Genomic DNA, 20,081 nt, shown 5'->3' on the forward strand with positions numbered 1-20,081 from the left:
TAGAATAATACTTCTCATTTTATTTTTCATTTTTCAACTTTTTTTTTCTTTATACTTTGATTTGTTAAAATTAAGTATACTTTAGGGTAGAAAAAAATATCAGACAAAATGTAAAGTATTATGGTGGTTATAAAGTCAGTCAGTTTGTCCAACCCTGTATAGAGCTAGGCTAGAGAAAATAACAGAAAACATATAATGTTTTTCTGGAAAAAGCATTGATATTTATTTAAGAGGTTTTAGAGATTATGAAAATGAAACTTTAAAATTTTCAGATGAAGAAAAGTATTTTTAATCTTAACATGAAAATAAATTTGCACTTGGAGCAGCCAACACACTGACTCCATATATTCATGGACAAAATTTTAAATTAATACTTAATTAAGAATTCTGATTTTTTGTCTACAAAAAACTTGTACTGTTTGCTAAGAGCTTGAAAAATTTCATGAAGATACACAAAACATGTTAAAAGTTATATTATGGAAACTGATGGTCACTTGGGTTAACAAGGTCAATGTAATTCAATGAGCTCGTAGCAAGAGGGTTGTAGTACAACAAGGAATCTTTTGGTCCATCTAGGTCATCCTATCCACTAAATTAAACTTAACACTAAAAAGATAAAAATCAGCATCCGCCGTTATCATTCAAATACTTATCAAGCTTTTACTTAAGTTCCCTTAAATTAACTGCATCAACCACACCTTGTTAGAATATAAAGCTGTCTTAGCTGATGATGACTTCTACTCTGCCAAACTTTATATTTATGTCCACTAGTCTTACTATCGTCACCTTTATATATGAAAAAAGATGATGCATCAATACTATAAATTCTCTTAATAATTTTAAACACCTGAATCAAATCCCCTCTAACTCTTCTTTTTTCATGAGAAAACAAGTTCAGAGATCTTAACCTGTCCTTGTATGACAGCCTTTCCATCGCAGGTATCCTCCTAGTAGCACTTCTCTGAACCACTTCCAATAATTCAATGTCCTTTCTTAGGTAAGGAGCCCAAGACTGAACACAGTACTCCAAGTTTGGCCTGACCAATGACCAAACAATGACATTATAACCCCTTCAGAAGTTACATTCATTATTTCTGTAGATACAACCTAAAATCCTATTTGCCCTACTATTAGCAACAGCACATTGCTTGGATAGCTTGAGAGACTGATGAACCATAACACTAAGTTCTTTCTCTTCCATACTACTGTTAAGGTTATTCCCATGAAGATTATACACATAATTCAGAGTGTGATATTCCACATGCATTTCCTTGCATTTCTCATAATTTAAAGTCATCTGTCATTTATTCACCCAACTCATCAAATAATCCAAATCCTTTCATAAGCAGTAACATTCTCCTCACAGCCAGCAATGTCTAAAACTTTAATGTCATCAGCAAATTTAAATAATCTGTTGACAATTTTTTCATCTACGCCATTGATGTAAATTAAAAAGAGCAAAGGTCCTAACACACAGCCCTGAAGTATTCATATGTGAAGTTACTCCAGTGTGATTGAACTCCATTTACAACAAACCCATGCTTTCTTCTATCTAGCCAGTTTTCTATCTAATAAGCAAACCTATCCTTTACACCTACATATATAACTTTCTAACAAGCTTTTTATGTAGTACCTTGTCAAATACTTTCTGAAAATCCAGATACACCAAATACACCCCTGTACTCTCTTCCATATAAGCAGTACCCTCTTCAAAGAGGGTCAAAATATTTTTAAGGCAAGATTTTCCCCTAAGGAAATCATGCTAACTATCCAACAAATGTTTTAACTTTGTTAAATAACTTTACAAATAATCTTTCATTAGACCTTCAAAAACGTTTCCTACAACTGATGTAAGGTTAATAGGCCTGTAATTTCTGAGACAATTTTTATGACCTCCCTTGAAAAGAGGAATAACAGTAGCCAGCATCCAATCTTCTGGTACCTGCCCACCATTCAAGGACATAGAAAAATAGTAGTAAGTGGCTCAGGTATCTAATCATTAACATCTTTCAAAACCCTTGAGTAAATATTATCTGGCCCAGGAGATTTATCATTCTTTAAACTTCCAATTTTTTTCTAATCACACTCAGGATTAAGGTGATCATCTTTTTTCCACTTATCAACTGTTCAGGATGAAGAATATTGCTTAAATCTTTATTAGTAAAAACTAAAGAAAGGGTAGAATTTAATAACCCAGTCATCCCATAATCATCAGATATTAGCATTCCTGTATTATTCTTCAAAGGCTCTGTTCCCAACCTAACATTTTGCTTGCCCTTAATGTATTTGAAGAAATCCTTAATATTGATTTTTACATTTTTTAATCAATTTTATTCTTTCTTCATCCCCTTTGTAAACCAACCTGGTTTTTTTTTACTTGCAGCCACCCTTTTTTTGTCTATAAAGAAAATGCCCATGTTGAATATTTAACCATTTATTTAACAATTTTGGCCATATTTGATCAGTATCTTCAAATAATTCATTTGCCCAATTCACAGCAAATAATTTTTGTCTCATCTCTCCAAAATTTGCTATTTTTGAAATTTTGAATCAAAATATTTTCCTTATGTCCATATGCCTGAAAACATCAAATATAATTGAGCAATGATCACTTGCACTCAGATGTTCCCTAACATCTACCTTATCAACTATTTCTTTATTAGAAGTTAATAATAAATCTAAAATAATATTGTTCCTGGTAGGTTCTCTAATGAGTTGTTGAAGAAAACCATCCTGAACAGTCTAAAACCTGTATCCCTCGTGATTTGACTCTAACAATTCCCAATCTATTTGGCTACAATTAAAATCTCCCATAATCATAACTTCGTTAACAGTTGAATTCTTCATCTCACTGTATATTTTCTCATTAATTTCATTAGTTGTTCTGTAAGAAATTCCAACTAAAAATCTTATGCCCTTATAGCCACTAATAGATTCAACCTTATTGCTATTAGCTTTGATATCCTCAACTTGAACAGGCCTATATAATTTAATAGTATTTGCATTAGGGCTTTATGCAGGTCAAGCCATGGTTGCATGTTTCCCATGACGTATTTTCTTTCCAAGTATCATTTTGCCACATTTGTTGTATGCTTGGGATCACTGTCTTGCTGGTAGATGAATCCGTTTGGAAAGTTTTGTTCCAGAGGGAATAACTTGATGGATAAAAATCTGCTTTTATCTGCAACTAATCAGGTTTCCATCAATTTTATATATCCTCCAACATTATTGACTAAAATATAGCCTGAATTTAGATTGGTTTCCCAGAATGCTTCACTGTTGATACTGTTCTCCTTTCTAACATTAAACAGCTATTGGTTGTTGCAAAATTATTTAAATTTTAATTCATCCTCTTTCAGCTATGCTTATCTCATTATTTGAAGTTTTATGCTCATTTCAGCCTTTTGAATAGATATACATCCATTGAGATATCAACAGTACTGGTTTTACATATCTTTTTTCAGAAATATTTTACAGATCCTTGCGAAACATGAAACTTTGACTCAACCAGTTATTATAAGGAGTAGTTTTCACCAGCCAAAACTTTGTTATCTATCTACATGTTTTTTATGTGATACTTCTATCCTGAAAGCCCCAAATGTATTCAACTACTTCTGGGAAGAGTATAACTTTATGTATTGGCATTATACTGGTGTAGGACTGTCTGATTAGTTGGATGACAGCCAGTCACTGTGTAAACTACCAACACTAGTGTACTTTGGTACAGTTCATATTCATACAATAAAGGAGAAGCAATCTCATAATATTTGCATTTGATATCAATTTTATTCATGAATTCCATAATTATTTCCAGTATTGTAGATATTTCTAATAGAAGTTTAAAGTAATGCAAGCTACTCCATACATTTTCATCTTGATGAAAGAAATAATTCTTTTAAATACTAAATTGGATCTACATTTTCAAAGTCTGTATTTATTTCTTCCAAGTTAAATAATTAAATAAACCCTTTCTACATAATAAGCTTTTTACAACATCATAGTATTATTGGTGCCAGAATAAATATCTAAAACACGTTCTACTATTGGTGCCAGAATAAATATCTAAAACACGTTCTATTATTGGTGGCAGAATAAATATCTAAAACCCTTTCTATTATTGGTGCCAGAATAGATATCTAACACACATTCTACTATTGGTGCCAGAATAAATATCTAAAACACTTTCTATTATTGGTGCCAGAATATATATCTAAAACACGTTCTACTATTGGTGCCAGAATAAATATCTAAAACACTTTCTATTATTGGTGCCAGAATAGATATCTAACACACGTTCTACTATTGGTGCCAGAATATATATCTAAAACACGTTCTACTATTGGTGCCAGAATAAATATCTAAAACACTTTCTATTATTGGTGCCAGAATAGATATCTAACACACGTTCTATTATTGGTGCCAGAATAAATATCTAAAACACGTTATGTTATTGGTGCCAGAATAAATATTTAAAACACTTTCTAAAACAAAATTATCTTTCACTTTTTTAGTGAAAAATTTACCAAACTTTTTCTATGCTTTTTTTTTCAGTTCACGTAAGCACAAAAACTCTTGAAGCCAAATTTTAATATTTTGAGCTTAGACTTGCATAGTTTGTATCCTTATGTGATGTTATTTAATTTATTGATGACTTAATTCCATTATTTCAGAAATGAGCTTTTCATTTAAACCAGTGAGAAGTTTAATTAAGATTTTTGTGCACTTTAAGTGTGCCCATCTACATTTTCTCTGTCATCATTTCCTGCAGTTTTTGAAATTTGGTTTTCCTAAACTCAGAGACACTACTTGTATTGATTCTGCAACTGGTACCAATATAAAAATCAAAGATAATGAGGCTATGATTGCTGTAACTCAAACAAATATGATCATCCCATCCTCAGTGTTAAAAATAAGCAATCTTAGAGCCTAGATCATCCCTAGTAAGAATATCCTATAGGATTTGTAAACTTTTTTATGTATCACTGAGTTGTGAATGATTGTTTGATTTTAAATTTAGCTTTTCTTACAGATTGCTATATTAGTGGTTATTAATCACACGATGATAAGCAAGTTAGATTATAAAAAAAAAAACAGCTGCTCAGTGAAGGTTAAATTTCTACTGTTTTAGGTAGTATCAAAATGTTTATCAACAAATATTTTTTTAATCCATGAACTATTTTATTTGTTTAGAAAATGGAAGAGGCAGCACAGTACTTAGTTGGAGAACACGATTTTAGGAATATGTGTAAGATGGATGTGGGAAACGGAGTGGTGAACTACAACAGAAAAATTTTACAAGTCATCATTTCTCCTTTGACATTCAGGTTTTGTATTGCATAATTGACGTTTGGTAGATTTTGATAACATATAATTATTTATGTCTGTGAATTTTTTTTTCAAAATATGTTTGATAGGTATTATTTATACGAGATAATTTTTGCAGTGTTGTGAATATTTTTCTGTAGTGATGAAAGGTTTGTTAAGAAAGAGAGAGCAATATTAGATATTTTTCAAAAGATCTTAATATTTCCACATATTAAGTACTGTGTATCGCTTGGAAAGTACTTATGAATTTGAAACTCTTTCGTCATACAAATATATGAAATAACAATACTTAAAACAAGCCAAAAGAACTTATGAACTTATTCAAAAGAGACTTGTGCACGAGTTTTCTTGTCTGGTGAAAAAATATTTTTATCTTGGGTAAGTTTTGTTTAAAGACATCTTGTGCCATTACTAACAAGTAATTTTGATGATAGAGTTAAGCAATATTAAAAATCAATTCGTACCTATACAATAATTTTTTTACCAAATTTTTGTCATTTTTATATTTTTTCTTGATTGTTTTTAAGAATAACAAAGAAACTAAGGAAGTTGTTAGATGTCTCTGATGGTTTAAATAATTAATCTGCTTGAAAGAAAGTAGAGGATTAGTTTTTAAGTATACAATATTTAAACTTTGAAAGTGTGTTTGTTTAACTAACTTATTGATTAACATTTGTTTTGTCCTCTAGTTCTGAGCAGAGCTACCAGTTATTTGAGTTGACTGTGGTGGGTCAAGCATTTCTATGGCATCAGATACGCTGCATTACAGCAGTACTCTTTTTAGTCGGACAAGGCAAAGAGAAGCCTACAGTAAGTCTCTCATTTTCTTTTTTGGGGCTAGGTTTGGCTTAGTAATAAGTATGACATGCTGTGGATCTATGCTGCCCATAGTTCTTGTCCACAGAAATAAAATAAAAATTACACTTTGGGGCTGTGGGTGCAATATAAGGAGGATGGTCAAATCACACAATGTAATAAGAGTTACCTAGGAGTTGGCTGTTGGCACTGTTGATTAGTTGTATTCTCCTCTTGTCTATCAGTTAAAAATTAGGGATGACTAGCCCTTGTGTAGCTTTGTGCAATATGAGAAAAAATACTTCTTTTTATACTATGTATCACCTAACTAGTTCAAACTCATAGGAAATTTCATAACAAGTATTCCATTGATGCAAATGGAAAATGCATACTACTGTTTTTATTTTTTTATTGTTTTCCAAGAAAAGTATTTTTTTTTATGAATGAGAGTAAACATCAACTAGAAATGTTAAACTGTGTTAGTGAACATCCAAAACAAGATTTAATGATGTAAAAGAACCCTAAATATATTAACAACTAATTGAAGGTGAGGTAGTGGTAAAAAATCCCCATAAAAACCACATAATCCAAACTGAAAATTTGTATATACCCCCCGCATGGACCTAATGAACCTCCATACCAATTTTGGTGAAGATCCATCCACACCCTGCAAAGTAATTACATGGACATGCAACAGACAGTACTATTATACTTATATAGATATGTACATCATAAATAAGTTGTATTTTATTATTAAGAAAAGTAGCTTGTAGAAAGAAACATATTCAGAGAATAATTATTAATGGTTAAAATATATGTTTTCATAATTCTTTACTTGGGCTGAGCATGGCATACGGTTATTCTGCTAGACTGCAGATCAAAACAAAAAAGTATAAGGTTCAAAATACAACACCACTTCCATCTGCTCATGAGACTTTCATTTTGGGGGCATGATAACTGTGACAGATGGCAGGTGTTGCATTTTTCTGGTATGCCTGAATCTGAGAAGTCTCTGACCTGACTATTTAGCTCATGTGTTGTATAAAGCCTTTTGGGTTGAAAATATCAATACCATTTCATTCTATATAAAACGTTCTAATGATTAGAGACAGTTAAGGAATGTGCTGTAGAATTAATGATATATGTTTTAAAGTACAGAAGTTTTTTATATTCATTAAATTAGTATAATGTTGTAGAATAAGAATGAAAAACAATAAAATAAGCTATTTTTATGGCACATTTTTCTAAATATTTGACCAAAGACATGCAGAAAAATTCCTCTCTAAAATGTATCTGGTTACAATGCATTGTAGTAATAATTCAGAACTTAAGTAACTTTTTTTTGCTTTAATTTTAGAAATTACAGTGTAATATGATCATATGAAATTAAAAATTAAGTTTTCACTCTTTATTTCTAGATTATTTTAGACCTACTAGATGTGAAACAACATCCAAGGAAACCACAGTATACTATGGCAGCAGGTAACCAGTAGAATATGTAGTAATTATCACACAACATAAAGTTTTCATATATATATATATACATACATACAAACACACAGATAGTTACTTTAAAGAAACTGTTTATATAACTTGTAGCTAGCAAGTCATTTTAAACCCTGAAGTTAATAATTTTGTTCTATATAAGTAGCTCTGGCCAATAGAAAATATTCTTTGTTCCCATTTTGAAAACAAAAATAGATTATCTGACGAAGACATATCTCAAATTTTAGCTTTGATGTACAGTGTTTTATCAAAAAATGTACATAGCTATAACTTTAACCATGGTGCTCACTGTTTTATCAAAAAAATGTATATAGCTATAACTTTAACCATGGTACTCACTGTTTTATCAAAAAATGTATATAGCTATAACTTTAACCATGGTGCTCGCTGGTTTATCAAAAAATATACATACCTCTAACTTTAACCATGGTGCTCGCTGTTTTATCAAAAAAATTTACATAGCTATAACTTTAACCATGGTGCTCGCTGTTTTATCAAAAAAATTTACATAGCTATAACTTTAACCATGGTGCTCACTGTTTTATCAAAAAAATTTACATAGCTATAACTTCAGCCATGGTGCTCGCTGTTTTATCAAAAAAATATACATACCTCTAACTTTAGCCATGGTGCTTGCCGTTTTATAAAAAAAAATATACATACCTCTAACTTTAGCCATGGTGCTCGCTGGTTTATCGAAAACATTTACATAGCTATAACTTTAGCCATGGTGCTCGCTGTTTTATAAAAAAATATACATACCTCTAACTTTAGCCATGGTGCTCGCTGGTTTATCAAAAAAATTTACATAGCTATAACTTTAGCCATGGTGCTCACTGGTTTATCAAAAAATGTACATAGGTATAACTTTAGCCATGGTGCTCACTGGTTTATCAAAAAAAATATACATACCTCTAACTCTAGCCATGGTGCTCACTGGTTTATCAAAAAATGTACATAGCAATAACTTTAGCCATGGTGCTCAATAGTTTATCATAAATGTATACAGCTATAACTTTAGCCATGATTTATCAAGAGTTTTGTGAACAGCATGTCTCAGCTAATAATGAACTTTTTATACTAAATTTACTTATATATCCCATGTTGCACTAATGCTCAGTGTTAATAGCTGTCACAAGTTGCTAGTTGGAGTCAAGATACCACAAAAGCAGAGCTCAAAGGTCTTCAGAAAGAGATGGCTATTAGATGTAGTGTTGATGGTATAAGTATATGAAATTCATTATTGGTAAATGAACTGAAGAGATTGAATACTATTGGTCTTACTAACGTGGAATATTGGCCCTGATGCTTAAATCTAATTTATCTTGGTCTATTGACACTTGGACTGTTGTGGCATTAGAGCTGTCACTTAGGGCTTTAAGGAAAGTTCAGAGCTGAATGCTACCATATACACAGTGATCATGGAACTCTGTACTGGTGGATTTTATAGATGAGCTTATAGTCCATAAGCTGTGATTGTAAATTGTTGGCTCTCATTATGTCTGGAATAGTTATGTTAGTCATAAATAGCTTGTCGTATTGTGATATTCTGGACAGTGCTATACTTTCTGCACAGATAGACTTTGATGACAAAAAAAAACTTTTTTTCATTGTTATAACATACCATGCTATACAGCCAGAGCCCTAAAGTGATTCAACCTATTATATTTTGGACATTTTGTAATGCTATTTGAAGAACAGAAGAGAGATCCCGAAATCTCGCTATACTAGATGTTTAACAACATTGGTGGGAAGTTGGAAGTACGAAAAACAGTGTAGGCTTCGGTTACCCCAGATAGTGGGCTCACTCCCTATTAAAATGTAACTTCACCAGTGAAACATGATACTCCTCTTCTGAAGGTATGGTCTTTCAGTACCTGTTTCATAATATAGGTTGTTTTATTGCTGTTTCCTATTTTTGAGTTACACAGGAGTTTTCACCTCTGTCAGTAAGTTGTGTAATGTTGGTTTTGGACCTGAAATCTACTTTGTAGCCAAGCTTGGACAAACTTTTCTTGAACTTTACACATGCTTCAGTGATATGTGGCAATGAGACATATCCAATCAGTGAGTTAGTCTTGTCTCATTTATTCATGGCAAGGTTTTGCTGACAGCTACTGAGCTAAATGTCTTACTTAATGAAGGCCTTTGGATAATTAGTTATTTCAAAGATTTACTCTATGCTACCTGTATCTTTTTTTGTACATTTTATACTACCATTCTCAGCATCAGTAGTGCTTGTTTTTGTAGTTTTTGAGTGACTTGTTGAAATTAAAATATCTGTTTGTAAGAGGGTTTTTTGTAAACCTAGCTTTAAAAATCTTCATTAGTAATGGCCACCAGTACATAAAGAAAATGAATTTAGTGGTTTTCTTCTTCTTAAATTGTGGAATTTTTAGTTCACTTCCTGAATATGGCTAAGCTTTAAGTTTTAAAGATGCTTTTATTAAAATATGTTCATCAAAGAAATCTAGATACAACCCACAGACATTTAGTGAAAGTTGAGAAACCTTTGGTGTGTTGTCAGTTATGTTGGAGTACTTAGAATTTGATGAGATGTGTAGTTAGAGTTAATGCTTCATTTAATTGATTACCTTAGTGATCCAAAATATAATTACATATTTTACTCAAGAAGGTCATCATTCTCCAGTTTCACCACAACAATATTAAGTTTCTTGTGAAGCAAAACTTTGGTAAAAGTAATATCACATCAAAAGCTTACTAATAAATCTATCTGTCTGTTTAGTTTCATTTTTGAAGTGAAAATAGTCCTTGATAAAAGATATTTTTCCTTTCAATACTGATAGAATTTATGCCTCACTGGTCAGTAGGTAGCTGACATTGAAATGCATGATTAATTAAATGAAGTAGTACCTCTCCTTATTAATTTTGGGCAGACTATACATTTGTGAAGATGTCTTATGATTTGGTTTTAGATACTTTAAGTTTCACACAGTTCTCAATAAATTAGCAACTATTTAGAAATACATATTTTATGTTTCTTTAATCAGATTTTTACTAGGTTATCTAGTTTTGTCTATTTGACACACCACGGTTTTAAGAAAAGTTTGGGCTGAAGGACAGGTAATTTCACATAAATGACTTGTATAGATTTTTAGCAGGTAATAAGAGAAATCAGTATATATACTGTTAATTTCATCTTTTATTATTTGTTTCATTTCAGAGCTCCCACTTGTGTTGTTTGATTGTCACTTTCCAGATATACAGTGGCAGTATGATAATGAGGGTCTAGACTCACTGATCAGACACTTACAGAATCATTGGACCCATCAGTGTATCAGGTTTGTCATTTGCCTTGCAAAACAATATAGATCATGCTAAGAATTATAACAGCTTCCTCTTTGTGTAACATCATTGAAGTTTGATCATGCATCTTTATTACATGGGTATTAATGTAAAAACGTTGTCAGCTGTAACAGATCCCACAGTGAATCCATAAATTAAAGCACTGTAGTAAAATAGATTAAATTATTCAACATATAAAGGCAAGTTGTCTAAAAGTTAAAACAAAACATTCTCAGCTTTTCAAGCCTTGCTCATTTATTGAAACTGTATCTTTAGTATTGGCCATATTTTGTGTATGCAGAATTATAATTGCCAGTAATAATGTATGCTAGGAAACAATATGTAAGAAGAATAAGCTTAATTATATTTTGTAATTTGGTATGAGCAAATTTATCTGATGATTAACAAGGAAATTTCTCTTAATTACCTCCCCTGTATTGAAAAAATAATCAAACATGAATAATTTGGCCAATTATAACTTTTGAAGAAACAAAATGAAATATTTTTATATCTTAAAAGACTGTATGATTATGAAAAATTAACTACTATTTGAATGATAAACTTTCTTTATTATTCTGATTTTGAGAATAGCTTTGGAATATTGAAATTCTAAACAGCTTGAAGCTTTAGATGTGGGATCAAACATTTTTGATTTTATGTAATGCAAACTGCATAGCTAAATAAATGGCAAAATTTGCAAATACATTTATTTGGATCAGAAATATCAAAACTCTATCCAATCTCATATTTATTTCTGATATACAGGTATTGGGCAAAAACTAAAAATAACTGCCCAAACTAGTGAGCTTGTATTAATTTGATTCAGTAATGAAGCATTTATCTGTTGAAACATACTGTCATTTTTTGATAATAAGAATCACTTCCATTTTTTTTTTAAAATATTTGAGCAGTAAAGCAGTTTCAAGGAATGGTTATAACAATACTTGTTATGCTCTTGTGTGGCTAAATCTGGCTTGAGTCTTTCATGTTTAACAAACCAGTGTGCAACAACTCTTGTAGTGTGGATTGTCATCTTGAAAGATGGCAGAATAAAAGTGTTTCATCACAGGATGGACTTTTAAGATGTTTTTGTCATAACTTGGTTTTATACTACCTGTTGGTAATGGTGGGATAACTTTATACAAAGAAATAAACCATTTTATGAAGGAAAATTCTTCACGGAGTGTTGGAATTTAATACTGATCATCCCCACATTTACTCGATTGTAAAAATGTAAATGATAATTCACCAGACTTGATCATTATTTGCTTAGTTCTTTTATTCTACAGTCTATGGTCATTGTTCTATTGTATTAGTCCAGGAGCTGTTTTTCACAAGGACCTTATTTTAGGATTTTGCTCAACCCACACCCAATACAAGGTCTGACTGCATATTACAATAGGGCAACCATTCCTTTTTAAGGTTTGAAGGGGTGTAAAGTCAAATTGTGGTATATGTTTTTACTACAGGTCATTTATGGATTGACTGCTTACCTCCATATGTGTTTAAATTAACTGATATACACACGCAAACACACTGAAGCTTATGTATGCATGTATGACTGATAACTGTGAAAATCCAAACAATAACACCACATGTGCCGATAGTAATGATGACGGTTTTGATGAAAACATAAACTAAAACTTACATAATTATGTAATATGTGTTATTGGATAAAGTGCCAAAATATAATTGATGCATTCGATTAACATCTTTTGTGTCTGTGTAACTTGCAACATTTGCTAGCTGTCAAGAAAGGTATGTGCTAATGTGTCTCACAACATTTAAATTGTTTTGGTAAATGAAAATATATGCTTTGTAACATGTTTATTACATATTCACTAAAGTAATCCAAAACATATTAGGATATAAAGCTAACTATAGATATTTGATGTAGCTACTTGATGATGTTTATAAGGTATCGAGACTGGAGTATTGGTACCTCAGTGGTAAATTTACATAAATTTTACAAGTCTGTTTTGAAACATGTTTTTATTATTTCAAGGTATGGATATACTGAAACATCTTATTTGATTAATGTTTATATGTTTCATTTTTGTCGATTAAACACTGTCGTAGTTTCAACGTATTTGTTTTACTACATATGTGATTTAAAAGTCTTATATGAACAGAAATGTAAAAATAAGATACAAACATGTCTTGAACTTAATAAAAACCTGGATAAAATCACAAAATAATATTATTATTGTATCTTTTAAATAACTAGATTGGTGTACAGAAGGAAGCACATCTATTCAATGAATATATATGTGTATAATAACTTTTACAATTGATTTGGCACTGATGCATATACATTTTCATGCAGAATATTTTACATACATGTGACAAAGATAGCTTAATATCACTTCTTTAGAAACTAAGGTTATTGTTGTCACACACTGGAACATTTGAGCTCATATTTCAGTGATTAAATGGCATCTTCTTGGAACACCTATCTCCCGAGGTATACTGTATACTACTAATCAATAAACCTTGTGTTAAGAAAAACAATGATCTATAGAAATAAACCTATACCACAGTTTGACATGACATCTCTCTATCCCATAAATATGTTAGGGAAGGGTTACCTTAACATGATATGAAGTGAGACCTTGTATGTGGTGTAGGTTGTCAATGGCCGTTTCTGGTTGGAGCTAGCTCCTGGACAAACATTAATTTTGTGGGCTAATGAATAGTTTTTTTTTATAATTACTCTACCATTTGTTTTCCAGAAGATTGAGTTTGAGTTGTACATTTTTTTATGATAGTAATTGATATTTTGTAAAAATTGAACTCTGAGCATATTTTGGTTAGTTATGCCAGCATTTTGCTCCTGTTTCAGCATATGTAGTCCATGCCACTATTACATTAAAGACTGTTGCTTTTTTTTAATACAAACAACCTGTCCAAACTCGTTTACAGATACACCTTTCAAGCAAGCGACTATTGTCGTTGTTCTGTTAGATTCTTCTGGGAAGACATAAATGTCTGGAAGTATATCAAGAATGGCTATCAGAAAATATATCATACAAGTAATAATGAGGTTGAATTTGATTTGCTTTATAGGAAAGGATTCAGGTTCTTGTTCCATTGTCTCAGTTTTTTTGGATATCCTTTATTCATTCTTTGTACTTGTTTTAAAAAAAAAGCTGATTAAGAGTGAGTTGATATTTGATTTGACTAGTTAAAAAAAAATTTATCCTTACAGAACAACTATTATTAAACAAATGTTGACTGATCTTGAAAATCTGCGTGGAGAACATACTGAATCTATTTCGTGCCAGATCGAGTATTTAACCATGGGTGTCAAGCCTCGAATATATAAACCATTGTTAGAAAGACCTTACTGCGGTACGTAGTTTGTAATACTTACTTGCATTTATAAGGAAAAGTTTAAACTTTTTGAACGAACACATATATAGATATATCTGTTGTGTAATATATCTATTTCAAAAGATTGCTCTACATACATTTGTTTTATAAACTTTAAAACAACAAATCAATCAGTATTGTGATTTCTAAAGGAATACTCCAATAAATTTTCATTTATTTATACCCTTTTTATGTAGAAAGTCTGGAAGATAGAATACAACACTATGCTAAACGACAGAAAACTACCCAAGATAGTGAGAGTTCTAAACAGAAAGCTACATCAATACTGAGTAATAATTTGTGAATTAAATAAAGAAAATGTTTCAAATTTGGGCTGTTAATTTTTTATTCATTTTGTATATGGGTATGCATTTAGAAGTTATTGTATATATAAAAAAAAAAGCCCACATAAATAGAGCAACAAAAGTAATTTTATTTTATTTTTTGAGAAATACACAAAAAAGCTTAAAAGCTCATTAAATAACATTTTGAATCCAAAACTTTATATTATTTTAGCAACATTAAGCATACAACACTTTAATTTTACTCTATTAGTTTTGTTTCATGCTTCCTATTTTATTTCCTTATTACCATTAATCTCAAACCTAAATCATTATTTTGTAAAAAAAAAAGTGCCAAATATTTTGTTATAGTACACATGGTACTACCTAATAAAAAATTTTTAAAATTAAACATTCAAGTTTTTTAGCCAAAATAATGATTTTGTTTAAAACACTGGAATATTCCAACATACAGTCTAGTCATAACTGTTGTATATACATTTGAAAATTGGGAAGTTATTGAAAGAAGAATTATCATCACACAGGAATTCCTTGGCACAAAACTTGTTAATAAAATTGGTTATTTTTTTCTAGAAGTTAAAATAGCATGTTTTATTATAATTATTTTTAAGTGATATGTACAGGTTGTTTATAGATACTTTTCTAGGTAATTATAGATAACAGTAAAGAACTGGAGATAAAACAATAACTGTGAAGCAATAAAGTAATGAATCACTCAGAAAAGACAACAACAGTGATAAAGCTATAAACCACAAAAAAGGCAACAACAGTGATAAAGTTATGTATCACAAAAAAGACAACAACAGTGATAAAGGAAAGAACCACACAGAAAAGACAATAATAATGATAAAAGAATGAATCACACAGGAAAGACAACATCAGTGGTAAAGGAATGAACCACACAGAAAAGACAACAATAGTGATAAAGGAATGAGCCACACAAAAAAGACAATAATAATGATAAAAGAATGAATCACACAGGAAAGACAACATCAGTGGTAAAGGAATGAACCACACAGAAAAGACAACAACAGTGTTAAAGGAATGAACCACACAGAAAAGACAATAATAATGATAAAAGAATGAATCACACAGGAAAGACAACATCAGTGGTAAAGGAATGAACCACACAGATAAGACAACAATAGTGATAAAGGAATGAGCCACAGAAAAGACAACAACAGTTATAAAGTAATGAACAATACAGAAAAGACAACAACAGTTATAAAGTAATGAACAATACAGAAAAGACAACCAGGATATCACATTTGTTGTTAGGATTAACTTCACCAACAAGATGATGCACCTTCCACAAGTTAGTATTCATATGAAAATGGTGCATTATACGTCAACATTGATGTAAAATTTTGATTACATAGTTTTTGTTTGCCATCATATTACAGTGATAATTTGTACTTTGTTTAAAAATGTACAAAGTATAACAATAGTAGCATTAGTATATGTCATACTTTCTTGTATTATAAAGAAGTATTATGGACTGCATTAACTTCATTTCAAATGTAACACATGCTTTACTGTTGTTGTCTTTTCTGTATAGTTCATTCCTTTATCATTGTTGTTGTCTTTTCTGTATTGTTCATTACTTTATCACTTTTATATTCTTACTTGTGAAGTACAGAAAAGGGTGGATCTTTAAAATGGTGAGTGTTATTTATAGAAGTTACTCATAATACCCTATGTTCATTTCTTTACATTTCACTAATCTTCATTTGTCAAAACAGTAAGTGAATTTCATACAATCATAGTAGTAGAAAGAAAAGTGAACTTGGGTAATGTTATATACTTTATGTTGACCAATCTTTTGTCTGTAAGAAGTAACTAAAACCTACAAAATACGAGAGAACAAGTAGCTGAAACCTTTTAAGTTACCTTAACGCAAGTTATACATTTAGTAAATTCACTAAAAATTTGTGTTTTTTGCATTGAAACATCATGAGGTTTTTTTTTCAAATTAAGTGGGAACACAGTTTGCATATCACTATATGTTTAAGGTGTAAGATGGAGGACTCGGATGTTTTGGGTAATTCATCGTGCATGATGTAAAAATGCTACATCCTAGAGTGTCTCCTGAGTTAATGTATTAGTGTTCAAAAGTGTTAACATACATTTATAACAAACATACTTTTGAAAAATCAAAAACCATGTTACTGTGAAAAAATTCATATGTAAAGTAAATGGTACAGGTTGATGATAAAGAAAATATTAAATATTTTTAACAAATAATACAATCTTTAGCATTCTCACTTTACTACTTATCACTTCCACCTCAAAATTTCTGTGGACTAACAATTTTATCTTCCTTTTTTTTTGAGACAGGCATTGTAGAGAGAAGGTTACTTTTAAAATTTCATGCTGTTTATTTAAGCACAAGTAAATTAGTTTAATCTAAAACTTTAAGATTATTGTAGTATCTAGTAAATCATGTGATCTGGTCATTTCACATAACTTTTTTTACAGTTTACTTGTACAATGGTGGATTTTGATAAAAATATAACTTGAGATTTTTATTACTGGGAGCTGTGTGCAATTTTTCTATTTGCAACTGAGTTTGAAAATTATCCAGTTCTCAAAAATATTAATCCTGAGACAGCAACTTATGCAGATATAAATTTAAAAAATTCTGTTTAAAAATGTCCAAATCTAATTTCCATCTTGAAAGCTTTCCCATCCCTCCTAACTCTGGCTTTAAAATCAAGTTAAGAATTGAATTTAACTCTTTTACTACCAAAATACATCTCTTCTGTTTAATAACAACACTTGTACATAAGCAAAAAAAATGAGAAAAAAAACTTCTATTTTTGTAGTAAAGTATTTGAAAATGTAAACATTCTGAATATATGTTCCTAGTTTCTGACACAATTAGACATTATGTGTCTTACTTGTTCTATTCCAAGGCTGTCACAATGTTGTGTTCAAGTTTCTTTCATATGGAAGTGCTGGGCATAAACCCTCTCAAAATCTGCAGCCTTCTGCTCCATACTAGTTATTAACTCCTGTGTGGATCTTCTCTCTACTATCACAAGATACATAAAAATTTTTCTAAAAGTATATAACATATACTCCATCTTAAAGTTCACTGTTAATTTATTTTCCCTTATGATTATTGTTAGTGATTATTAACATAGGCATATTTGGTTGCATTAGCATTTCTTAGTTTTCTATCTCATTTTACATATTATTCTTTTGAAACCCCTCAGACCAGTGGTTAAGAAACACTACCATATCTAAACTACCCAAACATATTTGAACTCATCTTTGGCTCTATACTACCCAAACATGAACTTAAGAACTTTTCTTGGCTCTCTCCTATTAAATCAAATATACAAGCTTATCTTTAACTCTGTACTACCGAAAAATGTTTTTTTTTGCAAAAAAAAAAGCTATAAACGGTAACATACAATTTCGTCTACTCCCATCGGCAACAGACTAAATGGGAAAAACTTTAAAAAATACAATCATCACGTTGTGAAATATAGAATAAGGTTTAGATACAAAAATCACTTTTGCACAGTTTTAGAAACAAAGAATTTTTGTATTTAAAGTGTTTACAATACGATGCAATAGACTTTTGAAACGCTCACACATCGATATTTTTTATGTATATGCACATGCTCAAAAAATTATAATACTGCTTTAAAGTTTTTCATTTAAATTAAAAGGGATACCAAATTTACAGAAAAAAAATATAAAACACTTATTTTGGTATATGATTTCATTAGAGTAAACGAAATGGGAACAAACCCTATAAATATCTTTACAAATTCCCTGAAACTTTGAAAATACCGTATCGGTAATACTAGAAGCGATTTAAAAGCATTTTTTTGTCATTTACAAAAAAAGATGTCATTAGTTAAATAGTGAGCTGACAGAAAAGTAATCTACTATACAATAGAATAAGTGATCGTACGATCATGATGAATTCAAAAATTTGTGAGAAATACCATACAGCCAGTGTTTCAGTAGTTTCTAAAAAAAAGTTACAAACGTTTTAAGAATAAATGTCTAATTAACATAATGTACTGTTTATATGATTCGCATCGTTGAAATAAATTCATTTTTTAAACAGCGCCATCGATTAAAATAATTATAAAAAATGTAATATAATACACAGGTTTTGTCTGTCCTAAAAATGCGCGCGCACTTCATTTCAACGGATGTAAAAAAAAAAAGGGCAGATGTAAATATACCTTAGTAGATATTTTGTACAACATATTGAAAGCTGATCAAATTTTTAAAAAGATCTAACGTTATGTCGAAGAATAACATTATAATTCTATTTATTGATAGTGTTACGACAGCGGAGGTCACGTGACCCTAGTAACACGTCATATTCTCGAAGCCTCGAGAGGTTACTAGATGTACGGTATTATTTTATATAAGACGGCCAAGAAATGACGGCAACAATGTCAATTGTGCTGCGGACAGAGAGAGACTGGCGACTGAGTCGAGCGTGCGAGTCGTTTGTTGTGAACTATAGCGTTTGTTGTAGCGTGACTGTGGAAATTAAGTGTATTGCAAAGTTGTATTCAGAAAGAATAAATTAGTATTATTTAAGAAAGGACTTGTTTCGCTAAAGTTTCATCGGAACGAAATTATACGGGAGATTAATTAACAACCACAGACGTAACAATAGTATTTAGTATGGTAAAATTAAGCCCTAACTAAACAAAGCAAAAAAAAAAAAAACAGACATAAGTTACAGTGTTAATTTATCTCTTTATGAACATAGAAGTACTTAAGTACAAGATTTCTAGAATAATACAAAATAATTATAATTGCAGACACCGAAATAATTAAGTCCACTTGTTTTAGGCCTAACACTAGTTAAGCCCTTATTAAAGAAGTACTGTTGCAATAACGATACTAAATTGATCACAAACGTTTTGTGGGTCTCTGCTGGAAATATCATATTAATTAATAGACCTTACCATTCTTCAGTTTGCTTTGTAGTCGTTTGTTCTCCGTCTTGAGAGTATGGATGGTCATTTGTTGAGTTTTCAACTGAAAATATATTGTTTCAATAATAGAAAATATTAGTTATATATATAATATTTTACAGCCCTCTGAGAAATTTCGATAACAATGTACACCAAGCAGGTAAATGACCAAAAATGTATAAAACACACAATGAAAAAATCTTAAATATAATTTATATTACAGTACTAAAAAGTCGTTTATTGTGACAATTTATAACTGTCACTTTATGAACATAGAGCACTTTAAGTATTTGTGAATTTTTTCTTCAAATTGAAAGTGTAGTTAACATTGCAATCAGTCAGTGCTTTAGGAATGGAATGACTGAACACTTGATAAGCGGGTCATTTATTGAAAACGTAAATAAGGCGTAGATGCGTACATACATACGCACACACACACACACACATATATATATATATATGCAGTGGTGGGATTCAGCCGGTTCTTGCGAACCTGTTCTTAGAATTTAATGACCTC

At 30.6% G+C, this 20,081-nt stretch overlaps 2 protein-coding genes across 4 annotated transcripts in view; one reads left to right on the forward strand and one right to left on the reverse strand.

Annotated features, from left to right (window-relative positions):
- Positions 1–930: 930 nt before the first annotated feature.
- On the forward strand, positions 931–14,632 carry LOC106466850 (tRNA pseudouridine(38/39) synthase-like). Its single transcript, XM_013927153.2, has 7 exons — positions 931–1,975; positions 5,191–5,324; positions 6,015–6,135; positions 7,539–7,602; positions 10,811–10,928; positions 14,141–14,283; positions 14,502–14,632. Exons 1-7 carry the CDS (start codon positions 1,889–1,891, stop codon positions 14,606–14,608), a joined length of 774 nt encoding a protein of 257 aa, XP_013782607.2. The 5' UTR covers positions 931–1,888; the 3' UTR covers positions 14,609–14,632.
- A 2,075-nt stretch (positions 14,633–16,707) lies between these two features.
- LOC106466848 overlaps positions 16,708–20,081 on the reverse strand; it is a 59,938-nt gene continuing 56,564 nt past the window's right edge. For 2 of the 3 annotated variants that reach the window (XM_022394914.1, XM_022394912.1), the window contains 2 exons: positions 19,556–19,628; positions 16,708–17,640 (listed from right to left, as the gene is read on the reverse strand). In XM_022394914.1, coding sequence (XP_022250622.1) covers positions 17,540–17,640; positions 19,556–19,628 — 174 coding nt within the window. In that variant the 3' untranslated portion in view covers positions 16,708–17,539. The remainder of the gene's footprint in view (positions 17,641–19,555; positions 19,629–20,081) is intronic. The other variant, XM_022394913.1, reaches the window with a different exon arrangement.

Source organism: Limulus polyphemus, unplaced genomic scaffold, assembly GCF_000517525.1.
Source record: "Limulus polyphemus unplaced genomic scaffold, Limulus_polyphemus-2.1.2 Scaffold2396, whole genome shotgun sequence".
Taxonomy (NCBI): domain Eukaryota; kingdom Metazoa; phylum Arthropoda; class Merostomata; order Xiphosura; family Limulidae; genus Limulus; species Limulus polyphemus.

Coding starts and splice junctions, on each gene's coding strand:
- LOC106466850 (XM_013927153.2), top strand. CDS start 1,889: ATGACCTCCCTTGAAAAGAGGAATAACAGTAGCCAGCATCCAATCTTC. Junction 5,325..6,014: donor ATTTCTCCTTTGACATTCAG/GTTTTGTATTGC, acceptor TTTGTCCTCTAG/TTCTGAGCAGAGCTACCAGT. Junction 10,929..14,140: donor TGGACCCATCAGTGTATCAG/GTTTGTCATTTG, acceptor TTATCCTTACAG/AACAACTATTATTAAACAAA.